At 41.2% G+C, this 16,605-nt stretch overlaps 1 protein-coding gene across 2 annotated transcripts; it reads right to left on the reverse strand.

Moving 5' to 3' along the window:
- Positions 1 to 1,151: 1,151 nt before the first annotated feature.
- LOC132830715 (gap junction gamma-1 protein-like) lies at positions 1,152 to 16,367 on the reverse strand. 2 transcript variants are annotated; one of them, XM_060848539.1, is made up of 2 exons: positions 16,192 to 16,367; positions 1,152 to 4,915 (listed from the first exon to the last, which is right to left on the reverse strand). In XM_060848539.1, the coding sequence occupies exon 2, from the start codon at positions 4,885 to 4,887 to the stop codon at positions 3,715 to 3,717; it is 1,173 nt and encodes a 390-aa protein (XP_060704522.1). In that variant the 5' UTR covers positions 4,888 to 4,915; positions 16,192 to 16,367; the 3' UTR covers positions 1,152 to 3,714. The 2 variants fall into 2 exon arrangements, with proteins under 2 accessions (XP_060704522.1, XP_060704523.1); XM_060848540.1 differs by lacking the exon at positions 16,192 to 16,367 and adding an exon at positions 15,563 to 15,609.
- Positions 16,368 to 16,605: the final 238 nt, after the last annotated feature.

Below are 16,605 nucleotides of genomic sequence, written 5' to 3' on the forward strand. Positions count from 1 at the left end.
GCCCACAACAGAGGTAAGGCTCACTGGTCTTTAATTAAAAGGGTTGTCTCTACTCCCCTTCTTGAATAAGAGGACACCATTTGCTATCCTCCAGTCTTCTGACACCATATGTCGTCATTGTCTACAGGAAAGAATCAAAGCAAAAGGCCCGGCAATCTCCTCCCTAGCTTCCCCATATAACAAAAGGGCTTCAAATGAACATTAATGTTTCAACTCTTGAACTTTAACACAGTTAGGATCACATCCTGCCATCCAGGAAGAGCTATATATTGCTACACAGGCCACACCTTAACATGACGAAGGGACCAATGCACTGTCAAGTGGGAGACAATAGCTCTAGACAGCAAGACGATTGTGCATTTGGAGATAGTTGAAAGCTCTACTTACTGAGGAGGCAGTACCACCTGTTTCAAATGTAGTGACAGTGATTCAGGATATAAACATAACCTCAATTAACGTGCTATGTTATCTTTTATCCCATGTGCTGTTAAATCCTTTATCAGTCTACCATTGGAACCTTGTCAAAGGCCTTACTGATATCCATATTAATGACACCAAGTTCCTCACTCTCATCTACAGACATGGTCGTTGCCTTGAAATATTCAAACAGATTTGTTAGACATGACCTCCCTTGATAGAGCCATGCTGACAATCCCTGATTAAACCTTATCTCTCTAAATGGATTAAACCTTAACTCTCCAAATGGAGATTAATTCTCCTTTTGAATATCTCCAGTTGTTTCCCAACCACTGATATGGGACTGAGTAGTCTATAACTTCCTGCTTTATCTCTACCACCCTTGTTGAAAAGTGGAATCACATTGGTTAACCTCCAGTCCTCACTTCTGGAATCATTCTGATGAATCTTTTCCTAAAGTGTGGTGTCACAAGCTGGACACAATGCTCTAACATTGGTATAATTAAAATCAATGATGTGTTCAGTGTTGACTCTGTCCAAGCACAACAGGGACTCGCAGTTGACTGAAGTCCCATACAAATTGATGAAGGAAATCATTTGAGGTTTGAATACACAAACACACACTAGTAAGAAGATAAGGCAGACAATATATTGAACAAAACCTCTATTTGCAGTTACAACTTTGAAGTATTTTTGAAACATGCAGAAAACAGACATTCAAACTTTTTTCTCCAAATACATAGACACGTATTTTTAAAAAAAAACATCCATCTGTTTCATATAAAACTAGAATAATTTGCATAGATGTTGCAATGACATGTTATATTTACTTAGACAACTGTGTAACACAATTAAACGACAATGCACATTTTTACTGAAACAAAATACTTTTCCTGCAGTTTGGAATGTAGCATGAAGTCTGTTTTTGTTTTGTAGGTAACAGCAACATAAAAAGGCACCTGTTTCTGTTCCTTATGGCAATATCATTGTTTTTGTAAAGTGACTCACTGAAATCATCACATTAGATGGTTTTACCATTTGGCACTCCAATTACTTCATTAAAGATGTGCTGTGTAGCTAAATTCAAAAACAATTACATAAGAAGTACACTTATTTTTACACAGTTCAATATTCTTGAAAATATTTAATGTTTTATCTCTTTCCCTTTTAGCTAGAAGCTACCCTTTGGAGAATACTGCTTTAATATTGATTCACAATGGTGCTTTCAACCAATCAGAAGTAAACTTTTCACCATGAAGTGAACAATCAGAATACTGCCAATAACTGGAACAAAACCCTACTCTGTACCTAATATTACTTGAGCTCATTAAACTTTCCATTAAAAATATATAATGATGCTTAAACTAAAAATGTTCCCTATCAGCGATTTCTCTATCATTTTGACCTAAAAAAGCACTTAACCAAGTACAAGGTCATATGCAATAGACTGAAACCAACCAAAGGCATTCTTCAAATGTTACAATTTGTTCCAGTATATAAAAAGGTACATTTGGTTCCTTGGAAGTCAGAGTTGACTGCTTTTCGAAATAATATTTGAAGACAGTGGATTTTAATTTGGCAATTCCATTCTTAAAAGTACCAAAGGGGAACATGAAAAATTCTTTACAAGAAATGTAAAATACAAAATAAGCAAAGGATATTTCTCCTAAATGTGTGTCATTAAGCATATACTAGGATAACTTGTATTCCAAATTTGCCCTAGATGACATATATATTCTACACAAACTGTAAACATCTGCTTTTAAACAATAAAGCAATCAATATTGGCATTCAGGACACTGCCATTTAGACAATGAGGGTCATAATTAAGAAGATCGAACCATTTTATAAGCTTTGGAACACTAACTTAAAAATGCTGAGTCACCAAAGTAAATGTGATGGCTTCTTTTTGGAACGGATTGACAACTTTAGCAAATATTGATGAAGCTCAACAACTGACCATATAATGTTCACTTTGGTTAATCAACTGTGAAAATAAGAGACAAGTGATACTTGGAAGTCTTCTCTCAAGAAACCTTACTGCCTAACATGCTATGGTAATTGCCTGCTCTTTGCACCTCAGCATTCTTCAGAAAAAGCATCTTATTCAGGAACGCATCAAAATATTGTAGTTCCTAAATTCTAAGATCCTGTGGTACCAACAATATGTTCCATAAACATGCTCTTTTACTCACAATGCATACAATTCAAAATTAAAACCGAACATCTTCTGACTGAAGATGAAAAGTAAAAAGCTGCATTTCAAACAATAAGGATAATTTAGCATCATCAGTCTCTTAAATAGAGAACTTTTGATTTATGAAATGCCTCTATTAAGTATCAATTTCAAACCTTATCCCATTTGATTTCAACATATTTTTGTGCTACTTGCTTGTCTTCCTTCTCATTATGTAGAGTACTCCATAACTGATTTGGGAACAAGATCATGATTACAAATCAAGTTTTGGACCATGCGATTCCTTGAATGTACACTGCTATCAATGTCACCTCAAATTAAACATTCCTACCGTTATTTTACAGTAACACAAGTCAAAACACTAGACTCAAAAGAGATTCTGCAACTATAACAATCATTACATCAAGGAAAACCTATTGTAATCAGACATAATTTTGACAAAGTGGGAATTATCCAAAGAGACAGCCATTATTCTCAAAGTGTTGTATAATGTGTCTTATCTTATTTGAAGTCAGTATCTGGTCTTGGTAAATCATTATCCTTAAATGTTGTGTGCAAGTATCAATATATAAAAAAAGATATAGAAGTACTATTGACCTGAATATCTAAAGAACATCATTTTACACAAAATTCTTCAAATAACCTTTCATTAACTATGCAACACAGGCTATAACTACAACCAGCCTGTATCTTATGTTTGTTCCTGCCCTTTCTCCAAGGCACTTATATATCGCTGAATAGTTAGAGCTGCATTCAGTTTTCAAAATACTTATGCCAAACTCATCAATACAGTAACTGGAAACAATAGGTACATCAAATCCAAGAATTGCAATTAACTTACTAAAGTCTACCGAACAGAAGCAACCTCCCAGTGAGCAGAGTTCTTCAAAACAAAGCTTAATGTGTAGCAAGTTCCAACGTAGACCTCCATAGATGGAGTCAAAATAAACCAAACCTGTAGTAGGTAGCACTTTGTTTTTCATGAGCTCGATCTCAGATGCTTATTTACCTTAACTGACAGAAATGTATGAACTATTCATTCATAATAAGTTAGCTTCAAGTCTACAAGTAACTGAACTAGTTGAGCAACAAAACAATTATCAGATCCACACGGAAGTATTCCCGTCTCCAGATTTGTTGCTTATGCTGCTCTTATTTGATCCAGACTTTTTCTTGTCGCTGGGATGGTTCGAGGGGTTATTGTGCTCATTATAAGCCTTGAAAGCCAGGTCCAGTTGTTCCTGAGCCATTTTCAGCTGTTGCTGCACACTTTCCAAGTTGAATGGGATGTTCTCATCATTGCTACCATATTGCTGCTCTTGAGCAATATTTGCCTTATTTTGTTTGCAAGCCATTTTAGCATTTGACAGTTCTGTGTATGGAATCTGATCTGGTTTGATTGCAATGTTGTAACCTGGGGGAGCTGAAGGGGTATTCCACGTGTATGGGTAACTGTAACTTGCCTCCGTCATTGAGTTTTGCTTGCTTCGTAGTATATCCCTAATCATGCCAAATCCCAAGTGAATCAACTCCCATATGTCTATTATTAAACAAAGACAGCTTACTGCATACATTATTAACAGAAAAATGGTCTTTTCTGTTGGCCTAGACACGAAGCAGTCTACTTTATGAGGGCATGGAGAAGTTTCACACTGATATTTCGCTGCCACCTTAAAGCCATATAAAATATACTGACCCACAAGAAAACTCAACTCAAAGGCAGTCCTGGCGAGCAACTGCATCACATAAATTTTCATTAAACCATCCCTTATTATGAGACGCCTCCCATCGTGCTTGGTCGGGTGTTTGTGATCTTGGTTCTCTTTATCACTGTGCAGTTCTATCTCTGGATATAGAATGGGATCCTCAATGTTGTCATCTTCAGCTTCCTCCAAGGCACGGTGCTGTCTCCACTGCACTGCGTACTGGTGTTTCTTTGGCTTTCGCTGTCCATATTCATGATCTTCTGCTGCAGCAATTTTGTGGACAGCATAACCCAGATATATAACAGACGGAGTTGCAATCAGGATTATCTGGAATACCCAGAATCTTACGTGGGATAACGGAGCAAAGGAATCGTAGCAGACATTCTCACAACCTGGCTGTTGGGTATTGCAAACGAACTTGGTCTGTTCGTCATAGTAAATAGATTCTCCTCCGACCACTGTCAGCACAATGCGGAATATAACAAGGCAAGTCAGCCACAATTTGCCAACAAATGTGGAATGGTTATGGATTTCCTCGAGAAGGCGTGTCAGAAAACTCCAGCTCATGTTATTCAATCAGATTCCCAATCAGCTCCTGCAACACAGTAAACAATTTTTATTAAATCACAGAAGAAAGCATTTGTTTGAACAAGTTTCAAGATAATACTAAATTAACTTTTCATTAAACAATGTTATAAAATCACAACGTAATTTGAAGAACCTGTAAATGTTTTTGTTTTTATTAATATGTTCACTGGGTATGAGCATCGCTGGTTCGATCGGCGATTAACATCCACGCCTATGGAAAAGGCAGTGGTGACTTGCCTTCTTGAAGCATGTGGTGTAGGTAGGTGCCCATTGCCAGGGGGAGTCCAGTATTTTGACCCAGCAACAGTGAAGGAATAGCAATATACTTCCAAATCAGAACGGAGTGTGCCTTGCAAAGGCATTCCCATTTATACACTGCCCTTATCCTTTCAAGGTCAAGGTTTTGACCAACTCTTTCCCACCTTGGCCTCATTTTGAGGCTTGAAAATTGTCACGAAACCTCAAATGAGAGGTGGAAGTGATACAGGAAGCTCTGCGAGCACGAACGGTCCTGCGTAAGACTCACTGTTGGTGTGGACACAGCTATTATAACTCAACCGTGGCACCACAACACACAATGTTGTCTCAAAGCTTATGACCCCAAAGTTCAACACACAACCCCACACTTAGGGAAGCTCTGTTCTAAGTGGTGGAGGTCCCACTTTGGAAGGTTTGCAAGTTGAGGAGCTTTGGTGAATTTCTGAAGAACATTTTGTGGATTGCTGCTGAGAATATGTATCAGGCATGAGCAGGCAGAGAAAGAGTTAAGTTTTGAGTTTTGTGAAACAAGAGGTTCAGCTGAGCATGACTCAGATCAGATAAGAACTTGCAGTTAACAATGGGGTGCTGGAGGCAAGGGTAATGGGTTAACAAGGTGGAAAAGCAGTCATTATGTAAAACCATTTAACAATATTGGAAGCAATCAGTATGTAAGGTCAGTTAACAAGGTGAAAAGTATTCATTATGCGAAGCCAGTTAAGGTTAAGAACATTCACTGTGTAACAGCAGATGGTTTAATCTTTACTATTGACGCTCGCTGATTGTAACGGTCACCCAATCAATATGGATGTTGCCTTACCTGGATGCTCCTCCCTATAAAATGACTATATAATTTATGAAGAAACTGCTATTCCAGAGAAGACCATGAATTCATGTCTCTGTGCACATGGGTGGTCATTCCCTCTCCCTCCAGGACCAGGAGTAAAAATGAAGGAGGTAAAACTATACTGTGCCTCTGAGCGTTTTGCTTCGACTGAAGGGGAGTAAATGGGACGATGCTGCCACTGTGCTTTGGCGAAGAAGAGATTGAATGTTTAATCCAGCAGATGAGGGTTCCAATCAAACAACTACAAGCACATGGCAAAATTGACAGAAATCTTAAATTGCGTCTGAAATGTAAAGCAAACACTTCAAAATGAAAGCGGGTCACGTTCGGTAAGGCACTTCATCAAAAGTCAATGAAATAGAAAGGGTACAGAGAAAAAAAATGTTTGAGGTGGAACAAGAGAGGAACTATGACAGGCAAAGAATCCAAGAGAATAAGAAAGAGAGAATGCGAGAGTGAGTGCAAAAGGTTACAGCGAGATAATTTATCAGAGAAAAAAATAGGTTTTGAAGAAAGACGTAACAGTACAGCTGAACTGTTGCTGATACTTCAGTGGGATTCTATTTCATACATTGAATATAGAACAGCACAGGCCCTTCTGCCCATGATGTTGTGCCAAGTATTTATCTTAATCTAAAATCAACCTAACATACATACCCCTCAATTTACTGCGGTCCATGTGCTTCTCCAGCAGTCGCTTAAATATCCCTTGATGTATCTGACTCTACTACCATTTCATGCACTCTCTACTCTCTACATAAAGAACCTACCTCTGCCATCTCCCCTATACCTTCCTCCCATCACTTTAAAATCGTGAACCCTCTGTGACAGCCATTTTTGCCCTGGGGAAAAGTCTCTGGCTATCTACTCTATCTGTGCCTCTCATTACCTTGTACATCTCCATCAAGTCACGCCTCTTCCCTCTTCTCTCCAGTGTGAAAAGCCCTAGCTCACTCAACCTTTCTTCATAAGACATTCCCTCCAATCCAGGCAGCATCCTGGTAAATCTCCTCTGCACCCTCTCTAAAGCATCGACATCCTTGCTATAGTGAGGCAAACAGATTTGGACCAAATATTCTAAATGTGGTCTAACCAGAGTTTTATAGAGCTATAGCAAAACCTTGCGACTCTTAACCTCAATTCCCCTGTTAACGAAAGCTAAGACTGCACACATCTTCTCAACAACCCAATCAACGTGGGTGGCAACTTTGTACATGGATCTATGTACATGGACTCCAAGACCCTGTCGTTCCTCCACACTGCCAAGAATCCTGTCTTTAACCCTGTATTCAGCATTCAAATTCGATCTTCCAAAATGAATCACTTCGCATTTATCCAGGTTGAACTCTATCGGCCACTTCTCAGCCCAGCGCTGCATCCTGTTAGTGTTTTGTTGTAGCATGCAACAGGCCTCAACACTATTTACAACACCAGTGACCCTTGTGTCATCGGCAAACTTACTAAGCCACCCTTCCATTTCTTTATCCAAGTCATTTGTAAAAACTACAAAGAGCCGAGGCCCATGAACAAATTCCTGCGGGACACCACTGGTCACCGACCTCCAGGTGGAATACTTTCCATCCACTACCACTTGCTGTCTTCTTTCAGCCAACCAATTTTGTTTCCAGACAGCTAAGTTTCCCTGTATCCCTTACCTCCTAATGTTCTGGATGAGCCTACTATGGGGAACCTTACCAAATGCCTTTTTGAAATCCATATACACCACATCCACTGCTCGACTTTTGTGAACTTGTCTCGTCACATCTTCAAACAACTCAATAAGGCTTATGAGGCATGACCTGTCCCTCATAAAGCAATGCTGACTATCTTTAATCAAACTATGCTTTTTCCAAATAGTCATACATCCTATCTCTCAGAATCCTTTCCAGTACCTTGCTTACCACAGACGGACTGGTCTGTAATTCCCAGGGATTTCCCGATTCCCTTTCTTGAACAGAGGAACAACATTCGCCTCCCTCCAATCATCCGGTACTATTCGCGTTGAGAGTGAGAATGCAAAGATCATCGCCAGAGGCACAGTAATCTCAGTCCTCACTTGCAATAGTAATCTTGGATATATCTGGTCCGGCCCTGGGGACTTATCTATATTGATGCTTCCCAGAATTTCCAGCACATCCACTTTCTTCATACCAATCTGTTCAAGCCTATTACACAGTGGTACACAGTGTTCTCACTATCAACAAGGTCCCTCTTTCTAAGGAATACTGAAGTAAAAATTCATTTAAGGCCACCCCTACCTCTTCAGACTGCAGGCACAAGTTCTCTCCACTATTCCTGATCAGGCTTACCCTCTCTCTTATTATTCTCTTATTCTCTCTCTTAGGGATTGCTATTAGAACAAGAGACAATGTATCAGAGAAAGGAGAAGTCAGAAAACAGGAGGAAAGGAAATAGAGGGGAACAAAAATTATCCTCAAAAACTAAGACAATAGATTGTCACTTCGTTCAGTGATAATTACGAATCAGATTATGGATTAAGGGACTGCTTTATGACTTCACAGCAGTAAATAAACACAGTACTGAGGGAGTGCTCCAATATCAGAACTGCCACCTGGGAGTTTCTCTCAGCAGAATGCAAAGGACCCCTGGTTCCATTTGACAGGCAGGGGATTATACTGCTGTCCTGGTCAAAACTCAACAGATTTACCTGTTCAATTATCTCATTTGCTGTTTCTGTGGGACAGTAATGCATACAAATTGATTTCTCCAAAAACAACAACTCTTCAGGCGTGAAACATTCTGGAAAGTCCTTAGTATCTGAAAAAGACTGCAGTCTTCTCTTGATAACTCAAAGCCTTTTATATCCCCAAATTAAAATGTAGGGATCAGGGCCCCACAAGATACAGTTCCAAGTCAGTGGTGGTTTGCATCTCACACTGTTCTGGGACACTTTGGAATTTGAAATGGAAACTACTCTTCATGTAATATCTGGGCTCTTCATAAGGTGGAGCCATAACACTGCAATGGGACAAAACTGTATACACAGGGATGGAAACAGAGAGCAAGGCATGCCTGTAATTTACCTTTGAAATAGCTCATTCATTGACTAATTAATAAATAGTTAAAAATACACTTCACAGCAGAGACAGTCACCGGAAGGAGGCTGACCGAAAGCTTGTATGCTCTAATAGAGGGGAATGTGGAGATCAAGAAGGGATTCCAAAGCACAGGATGCAAGGGATTAATGGCATGACCACACTGATTGGGCAAAGAAAAAATGCACAAAAGGACGAAACTATAGCAATGGAGATACTTAGGAGCTCAACGAGGGAATACCTTTCAGTATTATATGGGGCACAATCAATATGGCTGACATGGTGGCTCAGTGGTTTGCACTACCACCTCACAGTACCAGGGCTTGATTCCACCTTGGATGAAGTTTATATACACTCCCTGTGTGTGCATGGGTTTCCTCCAAGTGCTCCGGTTTCCTCCCACAGTCTAAAGATGTGCAGTTTAGGCGGATTGGCCATGCTAAATGGGCGGCACGGTAGCACAGTGGTTAGCACTCCTGCCTCACAGCGCCAGAGACCCGGGTTCACTTCTCGTCTTGCACATTCTCCCCATGTCTGCGTGGGTTTCCTCCGGGTTTCCTCCCACAGTCCAAAAACGTGCAGGTTAGGTGAATTGGCCATGCTAAATTGTCCGTAGTGCAGGGGAATGGGTCTGGGCGGGTGGGCCAAATGGCAGATAAGGTCTCAGTTTAATGTTTCTTCAAGGTACCTCCAACAGCGCGCACTCCTTCAGTACTGCACTAACATTTCAAGCTCTGGGGCAAGACTTGAACCCAAAACTTCATGACAGAACTGGTGAGAATGTTACCAACTGAGCCTCGACAGACAGTCATAGATTTAAACAGCACGGAAACAGACCTTTCAGTCCAACCAGTCCATGCTGAACATAATCCCAAACTAAACTAGTTCCACCTGCCTGCTCCTGGCACATATCCCTCCAAACCTTTCCTATTCACGCATTTATCCAAATGGTTTTTAAAAATGGATCTGTACCTGCATCCATCACTTCCTCAGGAAGTTCATTCCACATGCAAACTGCTGTAAAAAAATATTGCCCCCATGTCTTTTTTAAATCTCTCTCCTCTCACCTTAAAAATGTGCCCCCAGTCTTGAATTTCCCCATCCTAAAGAAGAAAGCAATTACCATTAACTATCTACATGCATCACTATTTTATAAACTTCTAGAAGGTCACCCCCAACCTCCTACATTCCAGTGAAAAAAAAAGTCCCAGCTTGTCCATCCTATCTTCATAACTCAAACCTTCCATATCCAGCAACAACCAGGCAAATCTCTTCTGAACTCTCTTCAGCTTAATAATATCCATCCTATAACTGGGCAACCAGATTTTTTTTAAGTATGACAGTGAGGAATGCAGTACTTCTGGAACTGGTGAATGACTGTTAGGTCAGGGAGGACAGGTTGTTAAGAGAACAGGACTTGGCACTGGGAAGGAAATGGGTAACAGAATTTTGGAATCACGGAAGTTTTCTGAACGCCAGAGACTAGGTTGACTGTAAGGAGACCATTGCGATAATCAAGTCCAAAGAGGACATAATTATGGATGAGACAATCAGTAGCAGATAAGCAGCATAAAAGGAGGCAAGAGCAGGTGATATAACAGTAGAAACAGACAGCTTCTTCATTAGAGAACACATGGGGTCATGGGCTAAGAAGCCTGCACAGATTCCTGAGGTTGTAAGAAATCTGGCTCGATTTGAGACAGAGGCCAAAGAATGTAACATAACATTGATTTTGTGCACAGTCCAAAGACAATCAATTTTTTTTAATCATGGGATGAGGGCATTACTGACTGGGCCTGCATTTATTTCCCATCCCTAATTGTCGAAGGGCAGCTAAGAATCAACCACGTTGCTGTGGGTCTGGAGTCATACGTAGGTCCGACCACGAAAGGATGGCAGCTTCCTTCCCTAAAAGGCCTTAGTTGGGTTTTTCCTAACAATTGACAATGGATTCATGATCATCAACGCCAGATTTTTATTGAATCTAAATTCCACCATCTGCTGTGATGGGATTCGAACCCAGGTCCTCAGCACATTACCTAGGTCTCTGGATTAATAGTCTCGTCATTAGGCAGCCACCTCCCCTACTGGTTAACTGGAGGTGGGGTGCATGTCACTGGCAAAGAGGACACAGAGTTTGTGGCAGGATCCTACACCATGTTTAACTGGAGAAAATTATGGTTAATCCAAACAAGGATTGCAACAGGACTCCAGCAATGCATAAACAGCATAGGTAGCACAGGTCACAAAGAGTCATGATGGTCATCACTGTGGATATTGCCAAGGGCTACATTTGAAATGTTGTAATTTGTTCAATGAGTGGGGAGATTGTAGACAAGGCCAGTAATTTACCGTTCAGCAGATGATACTGAGACACTTCTTGAAATGCTGCAGTGAAGGCAATGCAGAATGCAATGAGGGAGAGGTGTTTTTAGGATGAGGAAGAGGAAACGGACAAATGAATTCTTCAGAAGTAGGTGACAGCAATGGATGAGAAGCCTCTCAACATGATCGGATAAATAAGATCGAGCCAAGCAAGGCAATCTACCTGAAATTTAAAATAGAAAAGATTTGACAAGGATACTCAATTGTGTTAATGGTCCCAGACAATCTTCATAGAGTCCGATGTTCCAAGCCATTTAATATTTCAAGCTTGTTCCACCATTTTTAAAAATTATTCATTCATGGGATGTGGCCATCATAACCAGGTTATTACCAAATGCCCATCTCTGCTTGCCCTGGAGAAGTTGGTGTTGATCTGCCTTTGTGAACCACTGCAATCCTTGTAGTATAGGTACGCCCAAAGAGTTTTAAGGAAGGAGATTATGCAAAGGTGTTATGACTAAATAGGACACTAATTCAGTTTATCCACATTGGTTCAATTATTTGTAATACAACCGACTAACAAAAATTTTCCAACCTTAGATTTAAATCATTAACTGAGCCCAATCCACTGTTTTACATGAGCAACAGTCTTACCCATACTTTTCATGAACTGTTTCCTAAATTCTCTCATAATTAATGTGGTTCTGATTTTTCTGGCCCCTTATCTTCAGATTCGCTGCAACAGCAGAAAAGCTTTCCATGTGCCCTGTCTTCCAAAATCTTAAAAACTCAACTTCTGGAGAGACAACCCAGACTCGGAAGGTGATAAATTGATTCACAGGAAATAGAAGGGAAAGGTGAGGCAGTAGTTTAGAAGGGCAGGAGAGATGAGGGTTTTTCTTGAGAAATTGAAATTAAGACAGTTGCTTTGGATAACCTCCCGAGCCAAGTGCATTCTGAAGGAAGAACGCCTCATCTTCCGCCTCAGAACACTTCCACCCCAGGGCATCAATGTGGACTTCACTAGTTTCCTTATTTCCCCTTCCCCCCACCTTACACCAGTTCCAACCTTCCAGCTCAGCACCGTCCTCATGACCTGTCCTACATTCCAATCTTCCCACCTAACCGCTCCACCCTCCTCTCCGACCTATCACCATCATCCCCACCTCCATCCACCTATTGCACTCTTCGCTACCTTCTCCCCAGCCCCACCCCCACTCCCATTTGTCTTTCCACCCCGGAGGCTCCCAACCTCATTCCTGATGAAGGGCTCCTGCCCGAAACGTCAATTTTCCTGCTCCTCGGAAGCTGCCTGACCTGCTGTGCTTTTCCAGCCCCACTCTAATCTTGCGTGCATTCTTCACACTGGCCCACCTAAGTAGTGGGGCAGGAGATGTGGCAGGCAACAGTTTAATGGAAATAGGGCAAAGGACCTATTGGTAAGGACCCTCTTGTGGCACAGTGGTAGAGTCCCTATCCCTGGATGGGAAAGCCAGGTTCATACCCCACCTGTTCTCGAGGTTGACTTGGGAAAAATAGGTCAAAAATCAAGGAAACAGGAATTGGATGACAATGACACAAAAAGCACTGAGGCAGCACAATGGAAATATTAGATTAGATTAGATTAGATTACTTACAGTGTGGAAACAGGCCCTTCGGCCCAACAAGTCCATAGAGATGGGAGTTTGGGGTTAGATAGGTCCGAGTCAAAGATTGGCTGCGTGAACATCAGACAACGCTAAACGGATAGTTTGTGACTTGAGGTCAATGAACTGTATTTGTTAGAGATAAGGATGGAGTGAGTAAGATATAAAAAACACAGAAACGCAAAGAAACTATTTAGGTCCTCAGGATTAGGACTGTTGTAAGCTCCAGTTAACTATGTTTGACCCATAACCTGTTCATGCTCTTAACAAATAAAACTATACAACTCTGGTTGCCTTCTGGGCAAAACCAAGCCTTCTGTAATGCTTTGGATTAAAAAGTGCTTCTTGCTTTCAGTCCTTAGTATTTTCACTCGCTCTGTGATTCCACATTCGTGTTCTGGCTGGCCTGATCAGAGCATGCAGCTTCTTCACTTCTACCTGAGCAAATTCTTTTAAATATATTGAATATCTCAATTACTGCATCCTGTTCTCAAGGAAAACATACAACTTTATGCAGGTAAAAACAATGACTGAAGATGCTGGAAACCAGATTCTGGATTAGTGGTGCTAGAAGAGCATAGCAGTTCAGGCAGCATCCGAGGAGCAGGAAAATCAACGTTTCAGGCAAAAGCCCTTCATCAGGATGCTCGGAACGTCGATTTTCCTGCTCCTCGGATACTGCCTGAACTGCTGTGCTCTTCCAGCACCACTAATCCAGAATACAACTTCATGCAACCTGTTGTCTTTATAATATAACCCTTTGGCCCCATTGTAATTTTGATAAATCTTCTCTGTCCCCCCTCTAGGCCCATATATGCACACATGCTTGGGGTGGGGGGTTGGGTGCCACTGACAAAGAGGACACGTAACGTTACACGTGCATATGGGTATTAATCACAAAGCTCCCATGCAAGCAACTGCAGTGTCCAGAACTGAACTCAGTAATTCCAATATCGTCTAATCAAGGGCTCTATACAACTGAAGCATAACTTCCTTTTCTATTCCACACGGTGACAGAATAGAGTTTAGTACAGTGTGGTCTCTTATCATGTTTATGTTCCTTTGTAATTTCCTGATTACATCTAGACAACTTAACCCGCCTCTTCACTTCAGTCAGCAGTTGGATTCAAGAGTAAACCCTCGGAGTTTCTCAGTATCTGGTTCTTCAACTCCCCAAACGACAAAGCTCAGTGTCAGGAGAGAGTGGCAGGCACAGTGGCACAGTGGTTAGCACTGCTGCCTCACAGCGCCAGAGACCCGGGTTCAATTCTCGACTCAGGCGACTGACTGTGTGGAGTTTGCACATTCTCCCCGTGTCTGCGTGGGTTTCCTCCGGGTGCTCCAGTTTCCTCCAAGGATGTGCAGGTTAGGTGAATTGGCCATGCTAAATGGCCTGTAGTGTTAGGTAAAGGGGTAAATGTATGGGTGGGTTGCGCTTCAGTGGGTCGGTGTGGACTTGTTGGGCCGAAGGGCCTGTTTCCTCACTGTAAGTAATCTAATCTAATCAAACTATTCTAATAGCTCCTCACCAGTTCATTAGTATTAGCAAATCAGCATTGGGAACGTACAAATGTGGAAAAAGCAGTGATTGAATTATCCGACTATGACTGTCGAGCAAAGTATCTTCAGAATATAATAGCCCTATAATTACAAAAGAAACTGACCTGTAATTAGCAGCATAGAAACTGACAATATTGCTATAAATAATCACTAAACCATCATTTAGAGAGATTAGATGGAAGGGTGTAGAGTTGAATATCCTCTACAATTCAAAGTAGCTCTAACTTTCACATGTTACCCTTGTCTGTAAAGTTATGGAAAGGGCACTTTCCTAACCACAGTACTACAAAAGTTACAGCAACAGAGACATCAACAAAAGAACTGTATCTAAAGCAACCAGATTCATTTCGCCTGCAAGCAACAAACTGCAGTCAGAAAGTTCACTTCCAGTGATGTCAGTTATCGTACTTCTCCACAGTCATTTCCTCAACCAAAATAGAAGGAGGACATGACTAAGGAAGCATCAACTGCAGAACAGGCTCGTTCATCTCTTTACTCACCCCTGGCCGAGTACCCAGTCCTGAGCAGGGAAAAAAATGAAAAAGTTTTCTGTGGGTGTATGCTTTTCATGCTGACGGAATAACTAATGGGTGAAATAAAATTGTATGATCTTAAATTTCCCTTCATCTCCATTGCCCTATTTCCAAGGGGTTTTATCTAGCTCAGAAAATATGTGTTTAAGGTACAGAATATCAACAAACATATATCAATTGTCAAAAACGTAAGAGAGAGGGGGCTAAAGTATAAATGTTTTTTGATAGCTGCCTACATTAAAACATTTGTATGTAGGGTTAGTCGAACAGTACGAAACATATGACTAACTTTACGACAAAATGATTAGACTTTTGTAAACTTCACGTTTGGAGTTATGCTGATGCAGACAGAATAACAGCTTCCCCTGATAACGGTACTTCGTGAATGCATGAACAATTATTCAACTTTAAAACTACTGCAAACAATACCCCAACCCGTCGCAGTGAAAATGGAACCACGTCCTGTTCCCTCTCATTCTCGACATTCCGATATTTTCCAGAAACCTATCGCGGGTGTCGAAACACCAGACCCGGGGAAGCAGACCAGAAGCTAATGCATCAGTCGTACGTCTCGACGCTGACAATAAAGTCGGAAACAGCAATGTACTTTGCTTTCGTTTGAATATGTGCAGTCTGGGGGGAAAAAAAACAGCAGAGCGCGAAAAAGAGAAAAACAAAGAAAAGCAGACAGGAAGAAAAAGTTACAACTTCAACATGTAACGACTTTGACAGTAACAAGGCGATTCCCTGGGAGTGTTAATGCTGGAAATAATACAATGCAAAACTTTAAATTAATAGGGAGGATCTGTCTTTCTCCTATTCCAGTCCGGAATGTTTCCCTCCCTTTCTCTCTCTCCCCCCCACTCCTGAAATTACACAAACTGTAACTTTCGGTCGAATGCATCATTTCGTTTCAAAGCCTAAAACCGCAGCAACGATCTGCACTAGGAACATCTCGGAGCTGGATTTGGTTGTTTGCAAATGTTAGACAAGAATGTTAACCCAAGCGGAAACTTTGTTTTCAAAGAAAAGTAACTTTTTTTTCAAAAACTTCTTACCTCTCCCTATTTCCAGACAGTCCAGCGGCTTCTCACCGTCACTGGGGGAAGATTTTAACCACCTCCTAGGACTAGCCTCGAACCCTCTCCCTGTGTCCCAAATCATCCCGTTACCCCCCGGGTGAGAGTAACATGGTCAGGTAGGGCGGGATTTCCCTGAGCGGAAACTCTCCTCCCAATCCCGAGCTGACAGTAGAAGCGATTGCAAATATTCCCAAATATAACAGGCGCATCGAGGGCTGCTATCTGACTCATAATGTGTGTAGCTTCTGTCTCAACAACGCTGGGGCACAAAGTTAAACGAATTTTATCCTTTTACTGAGTTTTATTTTCCCACTTAAAAGTACGTAAGAATGTAAAGTTCCACCGCACACATGGGTATTATTCACAAAGTCCCCTTGCAAGCAACTGCAT

The sequence above is a fragment of the Hemiscyllium ocellatum genome, chromosome 32, assembly GCF_020745735.1.
Source record: "Hemiscyllium ocellatum isolate sHemOce1 chromosome 32, sHemOce1.pat.X.cur, whole genome shotgun sequence".
NCBI classification, from domain to species: Eukaryota; Metazoa; Chordata; class Chondrichthyes; order Orectolobiformes; family Hemiscylliidae; genus Hemiscyllium; species Hemiscyllium ocellatum.

What these genes read in the sequence shown, in the direction of transcription:
- LOC132830715 (XM_060848539.1), bottom strand. Translation starts at nt 4,887, where the DNA reads ATGAGCTGGAGTTTTCTGACACGCCTTCTCGAGGAAATCCATAACCAT.